Source organism: Neltuma alba, unplaced genomic scaffold, assembly GCF_004799145.2.
Source record: "Neltuma alba isolate B1F8T4 unplaced genomic scaffold, ASM479914v2 tig00011029_pilon, whole genome shotgun sequence".
Classification (NCBI taxonomy): Eukaryota; Viridiplantae; Streptophyta; class Magnoliopsida; order Fabales; family Fabaceae; genus Neltuma; species Neltuma alba.
This window is the reverse complement of record NW_021635780.1, coordinates 1-26,736: the sequence shown is the minus strand read 5'-3', so window position 1 is coordinate 26,736 and position 26,736 is coordinate 1. Positions and strand designations below refer to the sequence as shown.

Below are 26,736 nucleotides of genomic sequence, written 5' to 3'. Positions count from 1 at the left end.
CGTTGAATAGAAAGATCATACCAACTGCCAAAAATTAATTATTAAATTACCAAAATGGGAAAATAGAAAACCTCACTAAAGAATGGAAGAACTAAACACACTATCTCATTAAGATCCTTACATTAGATTATAAGTATAATAAAACTTTCTATTAATTAAACAAGAATTTAAGAAATATTCAATATTTTCCTTATCATGAATATATATTAAATATTCCTTTCCTTAAAAAGGGTATTTTAACAATATTTATAGTTAATATTGCTTTACTATGATCAGAATAATTTTCATGCATATATAATATTAAGGAAATTAGTACAAGAGAAGAAAATGGAAGAAGACACAGAGTTATGATCTCAACATATCCCTAAAGAATTTGAACCCCCTAAAACCAAATCAGACACACCCTCCTCCCTTCCATAATCAATGTATATTTTAAAATAGTAAGTGTGATATGGAAGGACAATATCAGACCAGCTAGAAATGAGTATAAGATGAAATGAGACCCCAAGAGAACCTGTCTCTTGTAAACCCAAATACAAGAAATTGAACAGACGATCGAGGTAAGACTTAAGAGAATATGTCTCGTACAACTCTAGCCATGAAGATACCACAATATTGATCAATCCCTTGATACTATCGAGTATTCTGAGCAGCAAAATAAAAAAAATTTGTGGAAAAAAATTGTGGAAAAAAAGAAGAAAAAAAGTGCAGTTGTGTCCGAAAAAAAAGACCACAGAATTGTTGGATAAAAAATAAATCTGAAAAAAAAAGAAAGAGTTTCATGTTTTAGAGATTATAAAATAAAAGGCAAGTTTCCTAATTTGAAAGAGCTTCCGTTACAAATCACTATTAATTTCCTAAATCTATAAGCTTAGATAATAAGATTCCTACTTTCTTATTTTTACTTTCCTTTCTTTTATCTAGTTTCCTATTTTGATTTTCTTTCTTTTATACCACTTTCCTATTTTCTTTTCTTTAGATTTCCTTTGTTTTGTTTCCTATTCATTTTCCTTCCTTTTTTTATACTATTTGCTTAATTTAAGTTATTTTCTTATAAGGTACTCACTTTCTTAAAGTGCTCCCAAGGTAGTACATTTTCTAAATTCTTTGTTCCCACTTTCCTTTCTTTCCACGCTCAATTTGTATCCATAAATTTTCTGTCATTTCTCTATACGTTTTTTCTTTGTCCATACTTAATTTTCATGATATACTTCTATGTCACATTTTTTTAATCCCCACTTTCATCCCATATCTTTTTCTTTTCTGTCATAGTTTCTTACAAATTTTGGTTGTGAAGATTACCACAAACTAACATTGTCTCTTAATTTTTGTTTAGTTTCAATTAAGAATATTATAGGAGGCAAGCTTGAGTAATAAAAGGCAAATTTGTTATACATCAATTTAAAAACCAAATTTAAGTGAATCACGAGTGGCATAAATTATTTTGAGTAAGACACGTGAGTAAAATGGTAAGGTCCATTTTCTCTCTATTTCTAATCTTTCAAGCACACAAATATGTATGGTCATAAAGAACTTGGGAAAGATCTCAAATCTTTCCTAAAAGAAGTTCAAAAGCTAAATGCTGAAATAAACCAGTTGAAGTCTAAGTGCAACTCCAATTTTAAAAGAGATTTATATCGAAGATTGCAGGAGTTAAAACAAGACTCCATGAATGTTGAGAATTATTACAACGAAATGGAGTTAGCTATGATTAAAGTTGGTGTGAAAGAGACTCCAGAAACCACTATGGATCGTTTTATACATGGACTTAGTCCTATATTAGCCCATGTCACAGAAATATGTAGCTTCATGAAAATTGAAGATTTGGTTTCTTTACTTAGCAAGGATGAGCAAGAACTCAAAAGAAAAAAAATTCAGAAAGACAATGCTCCTCTTCAAAAAAGAACAGTCAAGAGAAAGATGTCATCTCCACATCCAATTTAAAGGAGATGGATTCCATTATTTTGGATAATTGTAAAAAGAAGGAAATCTTGAGTAAAGAAACAAGTAAAGAATCTTAGTGTTGTCAAAACAATGAGAGCAAAAATGAGAGTGTCGAGTTGAGTGAAAAAAAAAGATGAAAGAATTATGAGAATAATGAGGTTAAGAGTGACTACAAGGATATTTCTTTGATTACTAACAATCTTAATCATTCTTTTTCTTGTGTTTCTGGTGTGTTGCAGCTATTTAATTTGTTTCCTAAAGAGTCATCTGAGGAATTCTCACTTTATTCACGCAATATTGAAAAGCATTCTGATCGTAAATTTTGTTATTACTAATAACTTCCTATCTTTAAGATGCCTTGAACTTCACATATTGAATTGTCATTGTTACATAAACTTTGTTGTTCATAGGTGTTCTTATTACATTCAAGTTATGGTTACGAGGCTTTCTTGTTATTTGGATTTTGTTGTTGCTTTAGGTTATTATGTAGTTACACAAGGGATTCAAATAATCATTTATATTTGGATACATGTTAGAAAGAAAAGATTTTTGACCCAAAGCAAGTTTCATTAGCTTTCTAAATTCGAGTCTCCTCAAATGAATCTAAAGAATCAAGATCCCTCTCAAGATCTTGAAATACCCATGATTTTACTTACAAGATTCCTCCATTTGGTTAGTTTTGTGTTTATATTATTTTTGAAAAATTTAATTTCTTCCTTTTTGATTCAGGTCAAGATTCGAGGACAAATCTTTTCAAAGAGGGAGAGAATAATAGCATACTAGGAGGCATTCAATGTAGAGGTCATGAAGTTGAAATAGCACTTATTCAGTTAGAGGCCCAACAAGCCCTCTAGAGTACTCAAGGAATTTATAAATTGAGAATGCTTATATGGAAGAGGACATGGATCATTGCTTGGATGATGACATGGACACATGCGGAGCTTAACATGACATATGGAAGGCCACCCCGAAAGCCATCATGGCATGTGAGTCATTCGAGTATTAACACTTGGACCTTGAGGATGACAAGAACACATTCTAAAAGCCTAAAAGGAGCATTTAAAGTCAATTCTTATCTTATTAAAGGCCCAACACAATTATATGTGTATAGAGCAGTCTATTGGAGCTATAATCTTCTAAATTGGGACTCAAATGCATTGTGTTATGAACCATGGGAGTTCTAGAACATGATTCAATCATAGTTAAGCCCAAAATTGATGTCTAAAAGGCCCATACATGCTTATGGACATGAATAGCAATTATGAAGATCCATTTGGAAGGTCTAAAAAAATTCAAGAAGTATCAAGAGTGATCTTATATGGCATTAATTAGTATTCTATTTGTTTTAATTAGTTTCCTATTTTACAGTTTCCTATTTTGTATTGTTTGCTTTTTAAGAGCCAAGACTTACTTATTTTGTATTTGATTAATTAGTAGAGAGTCAAATAAGATCCTTCTCATTAATGATGGATCCTTTTAGGTAGTGTGTGATTTAGATTATTTTATCTTGACTAGCAAGTTAGAGTATTCTAGAAGGTCTTTTGATTTTCCTACTTTTATTGTATTCTTGCATATATTTTTTATGCATTTTATTTTGTTAATGTTTTATGCTCTAATAGCTTATATTAGGCTTTCAAGGCTTAGGTTATCAATTAGGGTTTTCAAGAGTCTTGGTTTATAAATAATTCATGTGTACTCTTTTTAAAGGGAGAGATGATTTGAATAATTAATAGTATGAGAATTTCATTTCTCTTTGTGTGAGCCTTGCTTGCATCGTCATATTCTCGTAAGAATACTTGACAGTATCAAGGGATTGATCAACCTTGTAGTATTTTCATGGCTAAGGTTGTACGGGACATGTTCTCTTATGGTCCTACTTTAATCGTTCGTCTGATTTTTTGTGTTTGGGTTTACAAGAAGCAGGTTTTCTTGGGATCTCATTCCATCTTATACTTGTTTTTAACTGGTTCGATATAGTCCCTCTATATCAAAGTGTCAACAAGGCTATCAAATTATTCAATAATCAACAAAATCAAAATATATCACTTTGGATGATTCAAAGAAATGAACACCAGTAAACAATAGTACATTTGGATCACAAATCAATCTATCAGAATGAATTTCTGTTTATTGGTTAGTGCAGTATAAAGCCAATAGGTGCTATATCCAACAACCGATTTTCTTTCTCATCTTATCACCAAATTATTAAGACAGTTCACACTTAACAAAAACTCTGATAATCTCTCCACCATGGAGCCCACCATAGAAGGTGACAAGTAATTAACCTCGTCTCTAATTTTAGCCTTCCTAATTAAACAAATGCTTGTTCTCAAAGTTCTTAGTGTTAGTCTTAGATTTGTTTACCTACAATTCCTTCATCTTCTCAACTATAGAACTTGATGATGCTATCAATCTCACCTCTTTCTCCCCCATCCAAGCTAAAAGGGTAGCCCAATAACCCTGCAACTCTCTTTAGCTATCCAGTTGTATTTTCTTTTTGATCCTCATGCTCCAAGAACAACCTTGTTGGGTCTCTCCTTGCTTTCATTCTAGTATCTCAGCATGTGGTTCCAAGGAGGACCAAACCTAAGAATCCTTTTAGAGTATATACCTTTTAGAGTACATATCAAAGGCCTCATCTAGTGTCAACGAAGGGAGTGATCCTTGCTTTATAGCCATACAGGAATTTTCAAAACAAAATAAGTGCAAGACAAAATTCCCCACAACGGTATAAAACTCTAATAATTTTTGTATTGATTATAAATCATGGATAATTTAGCTCTGAGTCATACTGTCATATAAGAATTTCTATAAATAGAACAAGTCCACACCAGAAAAATAAAATTTGATAGTAGAACTAGTTTCGTTTTAAAGGACATGAATTAAAAGCAAAAAAAAAACTTTATTATTTTATTGGTGAAAAAATAAAATTAGAACCACAATTCAAACATTCAAAATCAAACATCTTTGAAAATATAAGCAAGAAGCTCGAAATGCAAAAATATTCTAAGAGAGAGAGGTTTTGAAGAAGAGAAGATAAAGACTCTTATTGGAGATTGAGGGTGTTAGTAGAGAGAGCAACAATGCGTATAAGAGATTGAAGGCGTCGGAGGAAAGAGAGACGGAGTGCAGAGCAGAGAGTGACGGCATGTGGAATGTTTCATGAAGACGACATTTGAAAGAGGAAGTGAGAACCTCATCCTTCAATTTGTATCTTTAATCGAAAGGGCAAGAAGGTAATTGAACATTTCAAATTTTTTGCTATAAAGTCCCTTGGGACATCAGATATATTTAATGATTTCAAGGGACCTTAAAATAATAAAATGTCTTACTTGGGACCTGTGTGTAGTTCTCCTTTCAAATTTTTGCTGTGGATCTGAATCATAGGCCACCTACTGTATTCGTGGTAATTTATGGTGGTGCATTGCAAAGTTGGCCACATCTTTTTACATATATACTTCCTCCAATTCAAAATATAAGCATTAAATATATCAACTTGGGTTGGGTTGGGTTAGCGAAAAGAACTAGTTTCTTATAATATGACAAATCAATGTTCGAATTCTCACTAGGATAGATATCCATATTTAGTATCCGACAGTACCTCAAATAAGGAAAAAAACTAATAGCAAAAAAAAAAAAGCAAAAAAGGAACAAAATCATACAACTCAAAAAGTTGATTAAAATTAGTTAAAGACAACATATATGTAAAAAATGTAACTTATTTTCTTAAAGCACCTGTATTTATAGAGAGGGTAAGTGGAAGAGAGAATAATGAGTAGAACAAGAGATGAGAGATAATAAGCCAAAAAAAGAAGGAAAGAAATGAGAGAGACATATAATTAATTAAAGGTAAAATAAAAAAATACATTAAATGATTAGATAAATATAAATTGCATCTTATTAAAAAAATGAAACCCTTTGAAAAATTTGATGCTTATATTTTGAGCTAGATGGAGTATTAAGTTAGGAAAAATTTACTTCTACAAGTTAGGAGAGAAGAATTGAGAGGAAGTAAGATGCTCACTGCATAGTCATCAAAAAATTGGAAAAAAATTTCAATGCAACTACAATCTATGTCCAAGACAACAACCTAGATGTGGAAATGGAATTGGATCAAAATGAGCCCGGTCTGTCCGATCCAACCTGCTCTTGAAAAATACAACCCAACAATAGGACAGGACTAATTGGGCCAGACTAAACTATCGGGTAAGACCGGGTTAAGGACTAATGGTTCAGACTATGTAGTCTGACCCGGTCCAGGCAGATTTTTTTTTCAAAAATATATAGATAATTAATTTAGTGTTTGCCTTAATCTATTTCTCACTTGTTCCTTTCTCTCCTTCTACACAGTCGTTGCTCGTCCCTTTCTCTCTTGCAGAATAACGTTTCCTTCTCCATCGAAAATGGACCTAATAACGTCAATGAACGAACCCATCTACTGTCTTCGGTGAACACCATCAAATTCTTCTGGCATTAGTTTTTGCCTTAGCTCGCCAACAAAAACCATCTTCAATTTGCATCTATTGTTGCTATCTACCAGTTTGCATCTTCCATTCCCACAACTATGATCTTCAAGTTCGCATTAACATCTCCTACCTTTCTTATATGTTTTAGTTTCTTTTCAATGTGGGTAATTTATTTTAGTTCCAGAATGTATTATTTTTGTAGCTAAAAATATGCACTGAATTTTTTTTAAAAAAAATATAAATAGAAAAGCAACCTAGACCAATCTGGTAACCAGGTAGACCAAGTCCAACTCGGTCTTAGTCCTGGCTCTAACCAGATTGGACTGGTCTTCGAACTAAAATTTTCAACCCGGTCATTTTTCAAACCATACTTCAGACTGGGATGTAACCTGGTCCAACCCGGTCTTTGTGTAGCCCTAGTTAATACTTCCACCAAATAATTAAAGAGAAGTGATATAAAAAGTTTACCTTCTTTTGTTTGATAAGGGATATCAAAAGTTTACTCCTTGAGCATTGTTTCAAGTAACTTGATTTGGTAATAAATGGGCTCATGCTCATCAAGACAGTACTTATCACATATCTAAATTTTATTAATATAAATTTTATTTAAATGGTCTATACTCAATATTATTTTTATTTTTATATTTTTAAGAAATTTTTATTTTGTATGCTGATAATTAAAATATAAATAATAATTTATTTATTATTTTTGTAAAAAAATGAATTTAGTGGGCTCTATTCTTTTTTTCTTTTTTTTTGCCTGATAGTGGGCTCTATTCTAGTTGTAACCTTGTGATATCATAGTCTGCCCCTCTAATTTGGGGGGAAAAAGATCGCGTGACAAATTCATGGCTGTTAGATTATACGTACGGTGCAGATCGGCATTGAGACGCATCGCGGTAGACCGCAATGTAGGTGATCTGCGTCATTTTCCCGGGATGACTTTCTCCCGCCAATTTTGGTCGATGCCCCGTACTGCCACCCTGACCCCAATATCCACTCAGTTCTCTCTCACTCACTTCTCGGTTCGCGCGCCAGCAAAAATGGACAAATATTTACTCCATTCCAAATCCTCCACCGAGAGTGCTCGTACTTTTCGAAGGTAAATTTGTTCCGCTTATACTGAAGTTTCTTATGTAGTCTACAATTGTTGTGAAATCTTGTTTTGGTTGAAAGGCGTATTTGGAAAAGGGAGTCCGTAGAAGTAAATGGAAGATTCGAGCCTAGTTACCGACACCAGATGCTTGATCTGTTAATTCGTTCCTATTCTGAGGTGCGACAAATTCTGTTTAGGTTTCTCTTTAAGTTAGTCTTTCTTCTTCTTCTTCGTCTTCTTCTTCTTCTTCTTTTTTGTTTTTTTTTTTTTTTTGTAATCTTTGAAATTGCTCGTAGCTGAAGTTTAATCTGCAATGCTTAATTCTGTCAAGGTTGGGGCTTTCCCGCATTTATATCATGTGAATGGAAATGGACAGCCTTGCCAATCTCATGTATGCGTTATTAAAGTCATGAAGTTTCCTTCTAGTAAGTCTACAAATTAATTTCTTTCTCTTCCATGATTTATGTCTAGCTAATGTCTTGGTCACGCTTTTCAGATGCATCGACTTGCAAGTGAGGCAAATATTGATCGCAACGTGTCATTTAGAAAGTCAGTCTCCAGTTCTTTCTGTCTGATGAAATTCATTCTGATCAATGTGCAACATCCTTTCAACTGCTTAAATCATTGGTGTTGTCTGCAGTGATGATTTTCAATATTAAAAATAACTTAAGTTTGTTTTCTAACAGGCAAGGCATCTCTGCGGTAGACTTTGACAATAAGGTAATGTATAAGCAAGTAGTTACCTTTGCAATCATGAAATCACGAAATGTGACCAAAAAAAAAAAAAACGAAGTGAATTGTTGATTGAACTAGCATTGGAACAACATTGCAAATTTTCAATTGGTTGATCAAACGTTGAAGCCTATGACACTAAATTGAAATATTTATGGATGTTGACAAGCTGATCATTGTTTGTTAACCATAATTTCTCATAAACTGAATTATATTTCTTGCATCTATAATTACAGATATGATCTATTAAGTGAATTTTTTTTTTTTTATTGCAAGGCAAGCAGTTAATTTCATGACATTCTTGCTGCTATTTTGTTGTCTCTCTGTTTTTTCAATACTTTAATGATCCATTCATGCTATTTTTGGCCTGTATTCAAGGGAATATACTTGGTCTCTGTGACAAAATCAGGTTGCTTAACAGTGCATGATTTCGAATCTCTATATTGCCGGATACATGAGTTAACATGTAAGTTCTTTAGCAGTTTTCTGTTTTTAATAATTTCTAAAATACTGTCGAAGGAACAAAATTGTCCATTCTCTGCTAGCCAAATCCTTTATTTCATGCATTCTAGGACATTAGAAGACAATTGTGCTGTAGTCATTATTATTCTTTCATTAATTTTCCTGCTAGGCTTGGAAGAAGATGAAAGCAAGCATGTAATGCATCTCTCACTAAACCGGCAACTTGATGTTGTGAGATGGAATCCAACTAACCAGGATGAGGTTTTGACTTGGTCAACATTTATTCTTATTCAGCATTGTACATTCAAGATTATGATTGAAGATAATTTACTCAAATCACATCTAACACATTACAGAAATGGCTTTGGTTTTAACTTTATCTTTCCTCAGTTGTATTCTGATAAATCAGAACCATTTACTTTGTGAAGTTAATGTGTACATAGGCTCTTACATATTTTGCCATTTTAGGTTGTCTGTGCGTCTGTAAAAAGTAATGAAGTACTTATATTTGATGTTGGTTATATCACTTCTGAACCAGTTGAAGTAAGTCCCTTCTCTCATATAATCTTATTCTTTACTCTTGGATGTTGCAGACATTGATGTTATTTTTTCTGACGTATATCTTTCATATATCAAAACATGTTTCTTCTGTCAACTTACAATCAAATTGGTCATAATAGTTTAGCATGTCCAGATCACAATTGTGACCTTTTGTTCTGAATTATATCATACAGGTGTTAAGAACAAGACAAACGGCCACAGTACATGGATCTGGCATTCACAAAGGTCTATCTGACGTTGCCCTTATGCTAAATGACTCCAAGTGAGTAAGTGAGGCCTTGATTTAGTGAAACTACTTTTGTTTTTTTATTAAGATGACAGCAACTGCGTGTGCTGATGTACTTAATTAATTTGTGATACAATGCCGCACATTTTAGTAGTTACAATGTCTAAACGTGTAATTAAACATGGCTCTGTTGACAAGATATTCTGCCATTTTTCTTGTTTTCATATCAAACTGACTTATTAATAAGTCTATCATAACAACAGAAGTAATGGTATGTGCTTTTTTGACTGATGATGGATGTTGCTCTCCTGTCCCTTAGTTTGATTGTCTTTCTTGCACAATCATAATAGTTTCGAAGCATTCTATGATGATGTTTCATACTCTGTAATCTCTCTCATTTTAGTAAATGTGCTTCAAGAGAGAACATAGTTTGCTTGAAATATTTAATTGAGGGTCTTTACATCTCTTTGAGAAACATGACTTTCCGTTTTTGCTAAATCCTAATCGTTCATGACTCATCAAGTTATTTATTCATTTACTTTTGACATTATGCAAGAAAGCACCAAGGCGTTTCCTTCCAATTTGGGATGTTAACAAGTTATCTGTTCTGACTTATGAACCCCCGTCGCTGGAGAAGAGATAGACTGATTGTATGCTCTTAAAAGATCTTTTGTTTTATATTTTCCTTAGACCACTTCAATTGTTTTTCCCAGGCAGGATTACCAATAGTAGTAAGACCAATCAATTATAGTTCTGACACTGCAGTTCTAAGCTTTTTTGGTTATTTTCACCAGGATACTTGCTTCTGATACACACGGGGGAATCAATGTATGGGATAGAAGAGTGAAAGCTCTCCCTTGTCTCGAGCTTGCATCTAGTTCCTCTGGTCTGCTTAACAGCATCCAATTAAATGCAGAAAATCAGGTTGAGTGTTATGTCTACATTCTACAATATCATTGTGTTTTTTATGATTTTATCAACTTTTGATGCTTCTAGAAGTTTTCCAGCATAGATTGAGTTGAAATAGTTCCAGAAGTAGGCATGTGTATCTCAAAGTTCAAAACTTGTATTTCAATTTTGAAGTCCTGAGAATCTGGGTATTTTGAACCATACGCACCCTTCATTTTGCCCAACAAAACTAATGCACAACGACGGTCTTGCAAAACTCCAGTCGATAACATACATGAAATTGCACTTATATCGGTTGGATTTCCCCAGCATTTGATATATGTCTTATTCAATTTTGTTCTGTATATATAATACTTTGAGAAATTATTAACAGAGTGTTACCCATATTCCAGATCATTTTTGGCGGTGGGAAGCATGGTATAGTGTACGTGTGGGATATTCGGGGTGGAAGAGCATCTGCTACTTTCCAAAGTCACAAAGAGGTTGTAGCTGAGATTGTGTAACTACATATAGTTAATTGATATTCATCATATTTAAGGGAGAATCAGAAAGAAGCGAAGAGCCAAGGCCCTTTAGTGGCTAGAGCAAATTACATACGAGCTAAAACGCATAGTCAGTTCTTATGTCTGTGACTTTATGATATAATCAACAATATTGCTTGAAATTAATTAGGTCTTTCAGAGGTGAGAAAGAGAATACATCATACTACTCAAGTCAACAGCTCCCACAAGTTTTGAACATTTTAAATTTAGTTTTGCGATAAAGACTTATATGAAACACAAATGAGTTCTTATATGGTAATCAAATCAGTCCATCGTGAGTCTTATAAGGATCTGAATGTCGCTAGATATATTACTTCTATCAAAATACTTCCTTGCTCTTGCGTATTTTGGATGTTGATAGATTATTAGATATAAGCTTGTGACATCTTAATTGCTGTAGAACATAAATTTATGCGTTTGTGGTATTAATAACATCATCCCCCTTCCATGTTTTGCAGCATAAGATGCTTGCCCAATATACTTTTGTTGCGGGGTTTAATGAGGCATTGATTTGTTTGCTAAATCAATTGCGAGATGTATTTTATAACATTTAGCTTTCTAATTCTGATTTAACTTCTGTTTAGGCATGTCATCCACCCATGACATCGTTGAAATTGGCTTCACTGATGGAGAAGATCGAATCTCTGAAGGTAATACTCCTCGCCCTCATTTTTGTCATTTTATAAAATAAAAATGGAGTAACACTTCTTCCTCATTACTGCGAGGCTGATACAGATTTATAATTTTAAAATCTGTACATATATAACTTTTATCTTGTTTCTGTAAGATAGGAATTCATTACCCTCAGGCTCAATATCAGTCCAAGTCATTTTAATGTTTGAGCCAAGAAAGGTTCTCCCTTTTGGTCCGGAACGCTTAACTGGTCTCTCACAACCATACCTCACGGCCCCCTTCAAATCAGCCTGCCAGTTTACCTCTAATATATGCTGAGGGAATTAAGCTAGGAAAATAGAAAGCTATTAGAGATAAATAGTGCCTGAGTCTGAAAATCACTGTTATTATAACTCTAATTATTCTATTAACCCCAATGAAGACTCCAGTACAGGACAAATTATAAGCTGCCTCCTATGTAAACGCTGCATCTATTTATAAAGTACAAATTGATAATTAAACCCTAACTTAATAACTGAATCAATATACGCCTAAACACTCGACTACAAGCCTTCCATAACCGCTGTTAACTGCCGCAACGTGCTTCACAGGTAACTCCCTCTCCCACTTCGTTTCTCACTACCGCTAGTTTTGTGCTATCCTGAATTGCCGCTTCTCTACTGCTTCCTCCTGTTCTAGACCTTTTGTTACTCCAACTGTCCATGTGGAACTCTATCAATACTCCCCTGTTGAAAATCCGCCTTGCCCCAGTGTCAGAACCTAGGAAATTGGCAACACTGGCTAGATCTTCCAGTTGGATCTTGGTGATGTGATTGAACACTGCCCTGCTTCTCGAAGAGTTTGTTATAGTGGTAACAGTGGCTCTTGTGGGTCCCACCCTTATGCCACCTTACAAGGCAGTGATAAGGCCCTCAGAGACAATGAGACAAGATCCTCCGTTGCAGAAGCAATGTATTGACAGAGCATCGACATCATCTTAGATATTGAATCAACATACAAAATGAAAAGTTGTGACAAGTATCGTAACAAAGGAATTGATATCCGCCAGCAATGTGCTATGCACTGGTTATAACAAGAGAAAAATAAATGCCTCGGTTTGTCTTATCGGGGGTTCCGGCATTCAGCAATGTGCCTATTTAATGTTTCACGTTCTCACTGACAAATGACAAGTAAATGCTAAATGAAGATTTCAATTTTCATGAAACTGCTTTATAGAAAATGTAACTATTTAATGGTCAAAGAAAATGCTGAGGTCACCAGGTTATGGAATATAATAAGATGCTGGGATCATACAACACAACTATTGATTTTGCATACTTATGCTAAACCACAAATATTGTTGTGCAGGCGCAATCAGATGTTCTTCCAAAGGAGATACACTCCATCAATCTTGATCCATCTTGCCCGTATCAGTTGGCATTCCACCTTGATGATGGCTGGTAAGTTAGGAAATTGGCATTTTTCAAATGTAATTAAGAAAAGAAAGGAAAGGAAGAGGAACAAATTAGCGTCTATGGAATCTTAAATAAATTCTCTTTAAAATCTTATAGACTACTTATAAATGAACTAAATATTAGTTATAACAGCCAACTGTTCCTTATATACCGCCTAGAGTCCTAGACGTTCTTCCATCACCAGGATAATTTTTTCAAAGTGCTTGATTTGAGAATTTGCATCATTTTATACGAAGAAAGTACTACCTCCGGTCCTTATTATAAGACCCTATTTGACTTTTTGTTTGGTCCTAATTATAAGACCCCAATCCATTTTGTCTCTCATATTTATGCATTTTTTTTCAAGATAATCCTTTTAATAATGATAGTTCTAGCCAATATACTTAATTAGCAAGGATATTTTAGGAATGACAACACTTATTTATTACAAATAACTAACTTAACTTACTTCCTTAATCTCTTCAAATAAGTCAACTGGGTCTTATAATTAGGACCAGAGGTAGTATATTTTTTATCAAGGATGAAGGCATTAACTCGTGATTTTATATTGTTATCACTTATCGAATCACTCAATAAAAATAACGTTGCCATTTCTTAACAGCCCTTGCATTGTCTTGAATTGTGTATTTGATATCATGATGATATAGATCTAGCTTTGCTACTTTATATTGAATTTTATGAAGTAATTATTTTTCCATCATTTCTGATTTTAGTTAAATATTCCTTGATAATTTGATGTAGGTCAGGCGTTCTGGATATTTATAATCCCAGAGTTACGCATATTCATTGCCCTCCGCCTGCTTGGTTGTAAGTTCATAACTTGAATTGTTCTTTTGAAGTTTATCAAAACGCCCTCCGCACGAAATCTAATCATTTTGCATTTACTGTTCATTCTTGTTAGAAATGATTCTTACGTTTCAGCTGAGCCATCATATATAAGAAAACCTTCATGGTTGTCCACGTGTTCGGTAAGAATTTCTGACTTACTTTTCTTGTTGCATATGTGTTGTTCTCTTCAATCTTTCTTCATAGTGCTAACATCTCCTTTGTATTTTATGACACTTAAGGACCCTCAATTCATGAAACGACAACTGAGGATCATGATCCTTTTCTGATTTTGAGAAAAGAAATTCTATGGAACGAAATACCCCTACTTGGTTGGAAACATAAACTTTTAAAAACCAGTAGAACAATGGTAAAAACTGGAAGCTAAAGTTGTAAATGATTACTCTTCCACGATTCGTGATTTACAACTGCATTGTTGTTTATGATATGTAATAAAATTTCTAGATTTTAGAACGCACAGAAATCTGAAAAAATGGAGTTTTGAGTATTTACCACTGAGTTTTCGATTTTTATAATTAGGCTTTCAATTCTTACAAGTTGCCGTGTTTCCAACTGAGTGTTATTATTTTCCTACAGATGTCTTCTTTGTCATTTTTCCTCTTAATTATTTTTTGTTTTTTTTTGGTTGGAGGCTCACGAAAACATGAAATAAGCATTTATATGCTGTAACCAAGTGCAGATCTATGTGGTTGGATCGTCATCGGACTCTGGCATTCATCTCCTGGATTTCTATCCCAGCACTAGCTCATCAAGCCATGTGGATTTCAAGTAAGGCACTGCAACATTGAGAAGATAAACTCATATTTACCCTGTCCCTTACTATAAACTCTTAATTTTGAAAAACACACAAATCAAGAAAATATTAAAATCTATGTGATATGTAAAAATTAGTTTTTATTTCTATTCTCGCCCTTAAATGTCATGAAAAATAGTGCATTTTTTTAGATATCAAGGGTGGGATAGGTAATTCAGATTTTCTGCAAGGGGTATTTTTTGGGAACATGCATTGACTACATCTAGAACTCTCTGTATTAGGACGTAAATTTAGGGACAAAAGAAAGCTGAAAATTGGGACTTAAATTAAGGAAAGAAGAAAATATTTCATCTCAATCATTGTCTTGCTGTAAAATATGATTGAGATTACATATACATACATATAAGAATTCTTTATCTTGGCATCTTTTCATACCTATGAACATATCTTCATCTGTCATAATTTACTAGTTCCATGTATCCTCCATGTCTTTTTTTTTTTTTTGGTTGCCCCCTTAACTACCAGTTTTAAACTCTCTTTCAGGGAGGATGTTCAGGAAATGTCAGGGGTGAACAACCGGAAAAATCAGAACAGATTTGTTCCTTTATCTGAAGGAGTAACTGCATGTGCTGTTCATCCCCTATTTAATTCCGTCATAGCTGGAACAAAGCAATCTTCTTTGCTGATGATTTCCCAGAAATGTGAGTCTTACAGAGGTGGAGACTGAACTCTATTAATGTCTTATCCTCTTACAAATGTGTCAGTGTGTAACAAGTCCGATTTCTCTCCCCTTAGTTTTGAACATTCATGTCAAATTTTAACAATGTAAATTAATCACAAAAATACACATTTAGTTTTAATTTTACACATGTTTTTATTTTGATCCCGTAATTTTATAAAATGTTTGACATTAAAATTTAAATATTGATAAAACATTATCAAATGTGTTCAAGTTTAATTTTCAAAATAATAATAATGATTGTTAAAAAAAAATTATATCATTTGATACTAATGGAACTATCAAATGTGTTTAAGTTTAACTTCAAATTATTTGAATCAAAACCTACTTTTATTGATGGACAAAACTTAAAAATCATTTATATCCATTAAATCAGGTTCTTTAATTACATTTGTTATTTTGCTATTATTAGTTTTTAAAATACACATGCACACTCTTATAAATTTCAAAATACAAGAGTTAATTGAGGGATCAAGTTGAATTCTAAATGTAAAATCTCAATATATTTTGTCTCTATATTAATCTATTTTTTTCAAACTATTCCTTTTGTTACCCATGCTAAGGGACTTTGCAACAATTCCCTTTTTAGTTTTTAATGCAAATGATTTAATGATATTTTAGAAAAATTAACATATATTTTTGACAAATAATTAATTCAACTAATTTTCTTAATTTACACAAATTTGTTAAAGAGATCCTATATTAAAAGCAGGAAGTAACATGTGTGTATATATAACAAGGTACTAAAAAGTGAATCGGTCATTGAACCGATTGAGAAACTAGTTCAAGGATTAGTAGTTCAAATCGAAGTCAATTCGGAGTTAAACTGTCATGATCAAAATAATATATTTTTAAATATATATTAACTATTTTAAATGAAAATAATACTAAAAATAAATTTTTAAAGATTATATTGTCTCTATATTGATCTTTTTTTTTTTTGAGTAAAATATTCTGACTTCCCCTAGATTTTGCTCTAATTATACGGACCTGTCCTTTATTTTGAAAACATACACTTAAATTTAAACTATTAATTTCATTAAGAATATTCTAAAAAGATAACTTTTTAATTAGAATTTAAATTAAAATTATTTTTATTTACTAATTTACCCTTCATAATACAAAATCCCTAAATTTTGATTAAAAAGTTTTAAAGAATTTAATTTTTTTCCTTTTCCTTAATTTCTTATTTTTAAAAATAAATATTTAATATTTATCATATTGGGATAAAAATTAAATAATTTAGTTAATGTAGACATAAAAAACTAGAATGAAAATTTTATTAATTTTTTAAATAAATAATAAGTTATAAAAATTTCTAACAAAATTTTTATTCAAAAAATTTAAATTATGAATTTAAATAATTTCTATATTCTCTCAAACTTCGATAACTTATATTATATGATAAAAAATATGTATTTAATATATTTTGTAGCTATTTAAAAGAAACCTAAATAAATAAGTTTCAATATTTGGGATGAAAAATTAAAATTATAAAATTTTATAATATAATCAAAATTAATAAATTTTATTATATATTCAAAAGTTTGAAAATACATGTATTAAAATTTATTTTTTGACAAATATAAATCTTTAAAGAACTTTTATGTTAAGGAGCAGTATTTTAATAAAATAAAAATTTAAAAGTCAGTCAATGGAAATGGAATTTCAAATATACAAGAGATTTATCTAATATGCATTTTACTTTTAAAGAAAGTTTATGTGCATTTTCAAACTAGATGAGAGTTTTTGTAACTTGAGTAAAACTGATAGGCAGTTAGTATATTTTACCTTTTTATTTTCAAACTTGGCTTTCCTGCTCCTCATTCACACGACTCGATGCATTAATTAGTGCTAGCAAAACTACAAATATCCATGGGTTTTTTAATGTTAACTTGATTTTTTATTTTATTTTTTTCAAAATGTCTCTTCAATATTCATTTCCTACAGCTTCGTCTTCTTCGTATTGATTCTCTCATCACCTCTTCATCTTTCTTTCTCCTCCGTCTCCCCTCTTCATCTATATTTTTCTTTCATCTTGTTTTTATTCCCCTTTTTTCTTCTTCTTCTATAGTGTCTCGGGTTTACACTTAAAACCAGAGGCAATGCTATTTAACTACTCCTCTAATTCTTAATATAAGACCTATTTAACTAATTTGATTAAATTAAAAGAGTTAGGTAAGTTAGTTAATTATAAAAAATATAATATTTTTTCTAAAATACTATAATCATCTTTCTTAATATCCTTCTTTTCTTACTTGATTATGATTGAGGGAGTATCCATAAGGACAATTTAGAAAAAATTAATAAATATGAGAAATAAGTCTTATATTTAGAATTAAAAATAATTTAACAATTAGACCCTATATTAAACACTGAAAAAGTATCTACTAAGCCAAGCATCAAGGTGGGAGCGATGGAAAGACGAACTAAACCTGAATCCAGCATTTTTTCTTCCCTTTCCTCTTATGTTTTCTTTTAAGTAACCGGCGACCGAAACAACCCAACAGGTTACCCGGGTTTCCTCTAGGTTGTCCTGAGTCACACCAGTTCATTTTTTCTCCGAGCTAGTTGGGTTGCCGGTTTTCAGCTCCGGTCCGGGTTTTCGCATTTTTAATTTTTTAAAATTAAAATCTAATTTCAACAAAAATAGTTTAAAAAAATGTTTACTTTACATATCGTTCTAAATTAAAGATACTAAATTTGTAATAACAAATTAACCAAAAAAAAAAAAAATCTAAATCGTTCATTTCTCAGAGCTGGAACCAAAATTGAAAGACTTCACAAACCCCATTTCCTATGCAGCCATGGATGTAGAGGAAGAAGTCCACAATTGACGTAGTGATGATACATTTCTGGATCTGGTAGCACACAACCATTGCCTTGGGGTCTCATAATCATCATCACTCACAGTTGGCACATGCCAACTACCATTGTCTGATTCCTGCAGTTAATTATATTAGCCACAAGTGTCAATCTTCCCTTCCATGAAAAAGTTTTTACTCCCAATACTCTAGAGAAAATCAGCATGTGATTCCAAGCAATGTAATTATTAAAAAGTTTCATAACAAGTTAATAAGTTTCAATACAGAAAATGACAGACAAAATCTATGCTACTCTCGTTAAATTCTTTCCTAGGGACTCACAATGATTTCCCCTATTTCATATTATAAGGCATTTTGCAGAAAATCTCATGTTTCAATATGTATAGAATTTTACATGATTTTAACGACAGTTGATATCTTTTTACCTAGAATGTGCTGAGTATCACAAAATTACTTGCTAATCATTACAAACAAACAATTAATGATAAATATTAAAGAATGCTAAAGTTGGAAAAAAAAAAAAAATTCTCTTGGTGAGTATGAATTAGGTAAGATTGCCTTATAATATGAAACCGAGGGAGCATCTACAAAGTATGCCAAAAAAAATCCATGTTATCTGTTTAAAAATTTTCTAAATGGGGTACGGATAGAATCAGCCAATGTTTCATAATATCCGGTTCCAATTCCAAACAAAAGAGTTATATTAAGTCCGGCCAACGTAAAACTTATTTAACCTCTGTGACAACGGGGTATGGCTAAATGGAGAAATATAGACCAACCCTCAACTTTTGGTCAAAAGCGGGGAAAAAAGAAAGAAAAAGAAAAACAACCCCCAACTTGTCAAGAATCGAGCATGAATGATCTCTAAGGCCAACCTATTATTTTATTCTATGCTTATTGTAACCCAAATGACATCAAACGATGAAAAATGGATGATCACTTGATAAGAGGCCCACTATCACACATTCCGAATGGTCTCTCTCTATCTTCACTAGGCCATTGGCGAAAACATACAATTTTATAATCAATCAATTGAACAAGACAAAAGTGGTACCTGAATAACTGTTGAATATGGTGGAGGCATGATGAGAGAAGGCCGACTATTTGAGGTTAACAGTCTAACCTGCGAGTCATCAAAGTATCCAATACTCTTACTCTTCGAGTCAAAAGTACAAATAAACCCTTGGTCATTAAAAGAGATGTGATGTACAAGTCATATACTATTGCAACCCTCAAGCTCTTCAAGACGGCAATTGTGTAGTTACAAAATCAACGACAACCAAATTTTGCGGAAATGAACCATATGTAATTACATTAACCACAAAGCATGTTTCATTAGCTCAAAGTAGATCAAGCTCGGCCTCCTAATTTCTCCATATAAGATTACTGAAATCGTTAGTTGAGTGAAGATGAAGATGATTACATCTTTTTCGTTGCAATGTGGCCATGAGTAACCTTATGTAGAGAAGACCCACAGAACATATACCAGCCTCATTATGAATGCATTTTCTAGAAATCTATAAGAAATTCCTTGAAATATTAAGTACCTGATGCCTTTCCTTCCATCTTGGGAAAAAACTAGAACCTAATAGTTGGAATAAGTGGTCTCTCATCTCATCATTTGTCACCAACAAGCTTTTACAGCTAACAGCCGCATACAGCCAATACCTATGAATTAAATTTAAAAAAAATAAAAATAAAAAAGACTTTCGGATTAGGAAAAAGAATTTGTTCCAGCCCGTACTTGTACAGATCAAAGGTATGAAAGACTCAGGAATGTATAATGAAATTAGATGAGTAAGTGTAATTTAACTACTGAAGGGGCATTCCATTACCAGTCATCATTGGAACCTTGAGGTGTAGCATAAAGAGCACCATTTTTCTTCCAATATTCTAACAGTTTCTTATTATGTGGCTTCTGAGCAGGACCACTAGTGACCCGACTTACATGCAAGATTACAAGTGGCAATCTTTTTGAAGGACTCATTTCTTGCAATTGCTGCACAACAGAATTAAGCTACAGCCAAGAGAAGAGTTGTCAAATAGATGTTCTGGTATAAGTGCTAATAAAGTTAGCAACTTATAACCCACCTGCAAAAAGCTGAAATTTTGCGTGTTGACAAGGCTTACATTGGCACCATCTACAACTGCATCAAAAGGACCATGTCGCTGAAGCCACTTCTGTAAAAGTTAAATTTCTATATCAACCACTATATCATGACTAACTAGTTTATACACAACAAAGCTCAAGAAATAAAGTGTAAAACCATCATCACAGCATGCCCACAAGAAAAGCGGAGCTTTTCAACTAAAACCATGAAATTGTTCTCCTCAAGGCAACTGCTCCAATAATTAGTTCGATTACATCTTGTTTACTCCTGCACCCCAATGTTTAGAACTCATGCAATTGATTACGCATCACCTATGTAGGTCACTAGTTCAAAATGACCCTTTCATTGCTCTCATGCAATAAATGCCATGAAATTTCAAAGGTTAAAATGTTTTGCAACAAACTGAAGTAGAAGAACCTGGAAAGTTCATCTTAACCAAAAAAAAAAAAATCTAACAACTGACACCAATGCACTGTCGCTTTCCCTGCTAATATCATGTATCCTAGAAGCTACTCTACTCCAGATTATAATGAGTATACGTATCAATGCATTATTACTGACAAGTAATGACTGGGGACAGATTACCTCCATGCAACATGATAGTAAAGCCAATACTATCAAGTAACAAGACTAGGCCAATAAAACTTAGCATTCTAAATATTTATCTGTTTGGGATCAAAACTATTAGATAATCCTTCCTCTTTTAGGCATATTCTCATACATGACTTGAGCCACTTTGGTTACCTATTATGTACTGGTTTACTGATTTGACCTTTCTTGGCGAACTTGGCATAGGATTATATCTCACTTCTGATCAATGTTTAGAATAATTCTTTCTCTGCATGTCTAATGCATCAATGCTACTCATGATTCTAGCAAATGATTACTAGTAAAGAACAAACTGATACATAGCAGTATATGAATGTATTCAGTTCGATGAGAGAAATTCTTCTTTGAATCCCAGACAACTCAAAATATTGTGTCATACCTGAAAATGGTTAAAGTTTGCCTTAGCTTCTCTTTGGCAAGCCAATCTAGTTAATGAGGTAGCAAAATTTTCAGTCTCTTTTGGATCAATATCAATGCTCACAAGCTTTTCGCTGCATGAGAGACACATACCAGCATCAGTTATATGGGTCTTCACCACCTTCCATTGCCCGCTTCCAAGCCATCCTTGCCCGTGCCATCCCCCACCTCCCTGAGCAATCCCTTTTCTTATAATGTTAACATCCCAATGTTTTTCTCCAACTTTTGCTGCATGTTCAGAGTTGAACCAATCTTCAATAATTTGAAGAGTTGATTCTGACACCTGCCTCACAGTAGCACGTAAACGATGCAACATTTCATAGACCTTGACTTCCTTTTTTGCACCAACACTGAGTTTTAGAAGAGCAGAAAGCTCAGGCTCTTCAGCCATAATCCCAGAAGCAATCATGTCTGCATCAACTTCATAAGCTTTATCTGTATCACCCCTCTTGCAGAATCCAAAAAGGGCAGGTTCATATGATCTCAGCTTGGGTGCAATACCACAACTTTTCATTCGCTTTAGCAATTCAAAAGCCATTTGAGGATCATCTCTTGCAGCTGCAAGCCTGGCTGCACTTGTAAATGTAGCTTCATTTGGAGCAACTTCGTCAATTAGCATCTGCTGAAAAATCTCAAAACCCCTTTTAAGGCCTAAATTCAATGTATTTTCATCACTCTTATTTTCTGTTTTGACAGAAGCATGAGAAGAACAAAGGTAAAGTACTATGTTATAATGATGCGCATTCAATGCAACGCCATTACTTCGTGCCTCATCATAGAGCTTAAGTGCCTCAACCATGTCCCCATCCTTAGAGCATTTATTTAGCTTATGCCTTAGGACTCCTTCAGGAGATTCATTGATAGCTTTTCTCTTAGCTTTGTTTGAAAGTCTATTAGTAATTCCTCCAGAGCACTCAACTAATGATGCGGCTGTCTGACTTGAAGTACTCAAATGAGATTTCTGGTCCCCTAAGAAGCTATAAGAAAATTTGTTGTTGAGTGTGCACTTTATATTGATACAAGAGTTGTAATAACAAAGACGAGAGGAACCACATCGAAATCTCCAGCAATTCAATGGTCTTGGGTATTGGGTGAAGAATGAGAAGTGTGGAGTGAGTTTGACCACTAGGCAGCTGCGTAGCATGACTTGTCAGCTTTGAGCATAATAAGTCGAATATATAGCCTCTTTTCTACGCAAATAAAAAGATAAATTGTATATACAGTTTAACCACAATTCTGAGCAAAGCTTGATCAAATAAATATTGAAAAGAGTACTCTTTACAAATAAGTATGAGATAAAATTTCCATTCTTAATGAAAACCTTCGTGGGTGTCAACTTGCCTCTGATAAGGGGTTAAAAGAGCATTTACACAATGTAACAGCATCGCTTACGATGTCACCTGGGTTTGGAAGAGTTGCATGGCTGTAGCTCCCATGATCACTCTAAATCAGAAGATAAAGAAGGAAATAAGATGTCCAGCTTGGTTGGCTTCCTTATAACGATGGTCAGAAGTGACAAAGAAAAAAACACCGCAACGGTATAATTAAAAGTTAAGATTCCACAATCGTTCTGTCAAAAAAAAAAAAATTCCAGAAAACAACATTTCAATTGCAGATTTAAAGCCATGTCAGATCATTGTGAGGATTCAAATTGCATCCAAATCACAGATAAAAACAAAATGAATAGCAGATTCGCACCTTTACCATTCATTCAATACACATACAAACCTTCAGCTTATGTTTGGATCTGCATTTTGGATGCTCAAAACGCAGCTAGCAACCCCAAAATATGGTTAAGCCATCTAAAAACAAAACAAGACAAGGAAAACTTGAAACCATGTTCTTCCTCCAAACCAACCCACCCTCTACTTATGGATTGAAGATGTCCGTTGAAAGCATTAATGGCAAAATCAAAATTTTTCAACAACCAAGTATCAACAATACCCTCATCTATTTTCCGTGTGTCCTTTTCCTCTTCATTGTTGATTCAGGTAACTAATCCAGTTCCAAAAGTGTGAATTCAGAAAGCAACAATTCCACTTCCAAAAATAATTATATCTAGAATTTACATTTAGAAACCACAAATGCAACAAGAGAAGAATCAGAGAATACTAACCAGCGACGTTGACAACTTCATGTTAACGTCACTCCATCCCCGACGATAACAGGGCCATAGGCCATGGAGTAACAGAGAGGAGGAGTAGATGTTCGCGGATTCGAGGAGATGGAGGTTTGTGAGAGAGAAGTAAAGGAAGAATCTGAGACGAAGTGAAATCCTGTTCGCTCTGCAAGGGAAGAAAATGGATAATGTTCTAGGATGACGCTGGTGAAATGCTCTAGACTCGGCGAAGAGGAAGAAGGTAACGGGATGGAAGGTTTTTAGGGGTAGGTAAGGAAATGGAAAATACTAGCGACAAAAAGGGGCAATGGCCTTTAAAAAATATAAGGTTTAATTTGGTCCATTGGTCACAGAGAGTATATTATCTTCAGCTGTTCAACACCAAAATCGTTGTGTTTAAATGATAATTTTTTATAATAATAATAATTATTTTAAAAATTAAACTTAATATATTGTTATTTGTAAATATTTTATTAATATTTAAAATATTAATATTATTATTTTTGTTAACAATTTTAAAATTAAAAGTATATTTTTTAAAATAAAGAGATCAAATTAAGACCACTATAAAATTCAAAAACTAAATATATACTTTAGTCAAAAAATTAGAGAAATGGAAAATAGAAAGTAGTTATACTTTTAACCAATAAAAAAAAATCAGACTAAACACTAAATCAGTCGAGATGGGAAGTTACGGCTCAATGGATCAAGTTGGGGCTGATCTAGGGTCAGACCAGTGATTACTTAAAAAATATAATTTAAATAAGATTTGGAAAATATTCATTTTTAATTAAAAATATTTTAATAAAAATAATATTTAAAAATATCCCCTTAAATGAATACTCTGTTTATCCTTTTTATAAGCAACAACTATCATTTCTCTCTTGTCCCTAAATATAAGCAACATTTGCATATGTCTTAAAAAAAAACAAACTTATTTATTCCCTTAAATTATTTATTTACTATTCAATATATTTATTGTTGGATTCCCAATTATTATTCTCTCCATCACACATGCTCTCTTTTTCATAGTTCTCTCTATTATAATAATTTTCTTATTCTTTTTCTTATATTCTCCCCCTCTTAAATAAAGAGATTTTATTTTAAAAATTTAATTAATTTATTTTTTTAACTAACTTTTATTCTACATAACAAAGTTCTATGTTGTTTATCTAAGAGAAGAGGGAGTATATTTTTTTTTCCTGAATAATAAAACTGGATACAGACTAAAATAGCACAACAAAAGAAAACAACCAAGAACAAACAGAGCCTAACCTTTTTCATCACCTTCTGCCTTTGGACTAGAGAGGTTGATCAAGGATCCAGAAGGAAATATCAATATTATGGGAGACTTTGGCAAGGTAGTCTGGTAGGTGATTTCCCATTCCCTATGCACATGGTACACGTTAACCTTCCATTTTCTCTGTTAAAGACCAATTAGCATCATCAAAATAATGTCCTTGAAAGGGTGCCGGTCATCACATCCCCTAGTGATAAGGTTGATCACTTCCAAGCTGTTAGAGTAAAGGGAAACTTCCTTAAAACTCTTGTCCAGCATAAGTTCAAACCATGAATAATACCGATCAGTTCTGCTATCGTGGAGGGCACATTAGTGAGCTTGCAACTGAAACCACACATCCAATTATCCCTTTGTCTTTGTAATACTCCTCCGCAGCCACTTCTTCCGTCCTGTAGAACAGAGCCATCTACTGCTAGCTTAACCGCTCCCTCTGTATGCATATCACTTCGCTCCTCTCTGTTTCGTTGAAATTATAGAATATGTTGTACTTCAAAAGATCCTGATCTAGACTTTAATTCTGATGGAGTTTATGTTTGCATAGGGAATGGATCACTTAGCTTGGAAAACAAAAAAAGAAAAAGAAAAAGTACTGATGCTGCTTTAATTCTGAGCTATCATCACTCATTGCCTTTTCCATCTTTTCATTTTCATTTTGGATGCGGGATTGTCGCCTCATTAGAGCTCCTTCCTCTCCTTATTTTCCTATCTTCATCTCACATGACAAAACTCAAGTGCTCACCTGAAACATATTTTCTTTCCCCTTTTAATGCTCTCTAGCCTTTAAAAAAAGTTTTTCACTTTATTTTTATCATGATTTTTCAAGAGTTTTCTGTTCTAGTAAGTTATTTTTTTTACGTCTCTTCCTCTATTTTCTTTCTCTTCTTCTCTCCCTCTTTCTCCGTTTTTCAGATGAACTTTCTTTTTATTTCTAATGATTTTTAGATGTTCTGAGCAAGTGAAAAATATTGAACCTGATAACCCACTTAGACTGACAATTACACGAGTTATTTCCAGTTTACACAGGATAAGTGTAATCCATACTAGTTCACTTGTTACCGGTTCTGGTATTCACTTAATTTTTATTATGATTTTTCAAGAATCTTCTCTTCCCGTAAGTTATTTTTTGTGTCTCTTCCTCTATTTCTTTCTCTCTTTCTTTCCCTCTTTCTCCGTTTTGGGATTAACTTTCTTTTTATTTCTCATGATTCTTACATGTTTCTGAGCAAGTGAAAATTATTGAACCTAATAACCCACTCAGACTAGCGGTCTACTCAAGTGATTTCTTGTTGCTTTTAGCTCATTTGGTTTTAGTTCATTAGTTATTTCATCTAACACTTACGTTTTACTATTTAACGTGTAGGCCAAAAAACGTTTCACTCATTGAAAAATCATTTCACTAATTAATAACTATTTCTTTGTTTTATTTTAAACTTCATAATAAATAGCTGGTGACTTGTCGTGAAACACTAAACAAGAATGATAATCCGTTTGAAAGACAGACCTTATCCATCCATTTATCCTAGCAAGTTTAAAATATTAAAAAAGTGATTGTTAATTGTTAAATATTATAAAAAGTAGCTAATGAATTCCAGCTGAACAAAAGTTGTGATCAGTGTTATGATTAATAGCTAATGTGTTTTTGGGAACAGGTAAAGAGGCGCTGTAAGTAATATGTGCTTTAAATTAATAATATGGGCCAACCTCGCGGGATGCGGCAAAATTCAAGCTTTTGTGGTCCGGGCCGAATAGGCCCACTCTCCTTAAGGCTGCCATGAACATTAATACACCATATACTATTCTTAATTTCACGTGATACTATTTATAAAGAACTTTTCATATATTTTATAAAGACTAAAAAATCTTAATTTTTTATGATTTTTATTTAAAATTTAATAATTTTCTAATTTTATTTATTTTTAGGTATAATTAACCTCAGAATAATTAACAACAAATCAACACAAAATCAAATGAAGAGAAAATTATATATGTAT

At 32.9% G+C, this 26,736-nt stretch overlaps 2 protein-coding genes across 7 annotated transcripts; one reads left to right on the top strand and one right to left on the bottom strand.

Annotated features, from left to right (window-relative positions):
• Positions 1-7,258: 7,258 nt before the first annotated feature.
• LOC114760858 (uncharacterized) lies at positions 7,259-15,370 on the top strand. The gene is made up of 17 exons (XM_028950153.1): positions 7,259-7,512; positions 7,587-7,683; positions 7,838-7,897; positions 8,003-8,055; positions 8,193-8,226; positions 8,617-8,704; positions 8,870-8,961; positions 9,169-9,243; positions 9,435-9,523; positions 10,282-10,411; positions 10,789-10,878; positions 11,523-11,588; positions 12,919-13,010; positions 13,767-13,832; positions 13,927-13,993; positions 14,551-14,639; positions 15,169-15,370. The coding sequence occupies exons 1-17, from the start codon at positions 7,259-7,261 to the stop codon at positions 15,350-15,352; spliced, it is 1,626 nt and encodes a 541-aa protein (XP_028805986.1). The 3' UTR covers positions 15,353-15,370.
• A 2,618-nt stretch (positions 15,371-17,988) lies between these two features.
• LOC114760860 (proteinaceous RNase P 1, chloroplastic/mitochondrial) lies at positions 17,989-23,703 on the bottom strand. 6 transcript variants are annotated; one of them, XM_028950157.1, is made up of 10 exons: positions 23,443-23,703; positions 23,271-23,321; positions 23,025-23,128; positions 22,668-22,769; positions 21,289-22,459; positions 20,281-20,370; positions 20,025-20,206; positions 19,737-19,857; positions 19,244-19,312; positions 17,989-18,308 (listed from the first exon to the last, which is right to left on the bottom strand). In XM_028950157.1, exons 4-10 carry the CDS (start codon positions 22,709-22,711, stop codon positions 18,162-18,164), a joined length of 1,824 nt encoding a protein of 607 aa, XP_028805990.1. In that variant the 5' UTR covers positions 22,712-22,769; positions 23,025-23,128; positions 23,271-23,321; positions 23,443-23,703; the 3' UTR covers positions 17,989-18,161. The 6 variants fall into 6 exon arrangements, with proteins under 6 accessions (XP_028805990.1, XP_028805987.1, XP_028805988.1 ...); XM_028950154.1 differs by lacking the exon at positions 23,271-23,321; XM_028950155.1 differs by lacking the exon at positions 23,271-23,321 and having other exon boundaries at positions 23,055-23,128.
• Between the last annotated feature and the right edge of the window lie 3,033 nt (positions 23,704-26,736).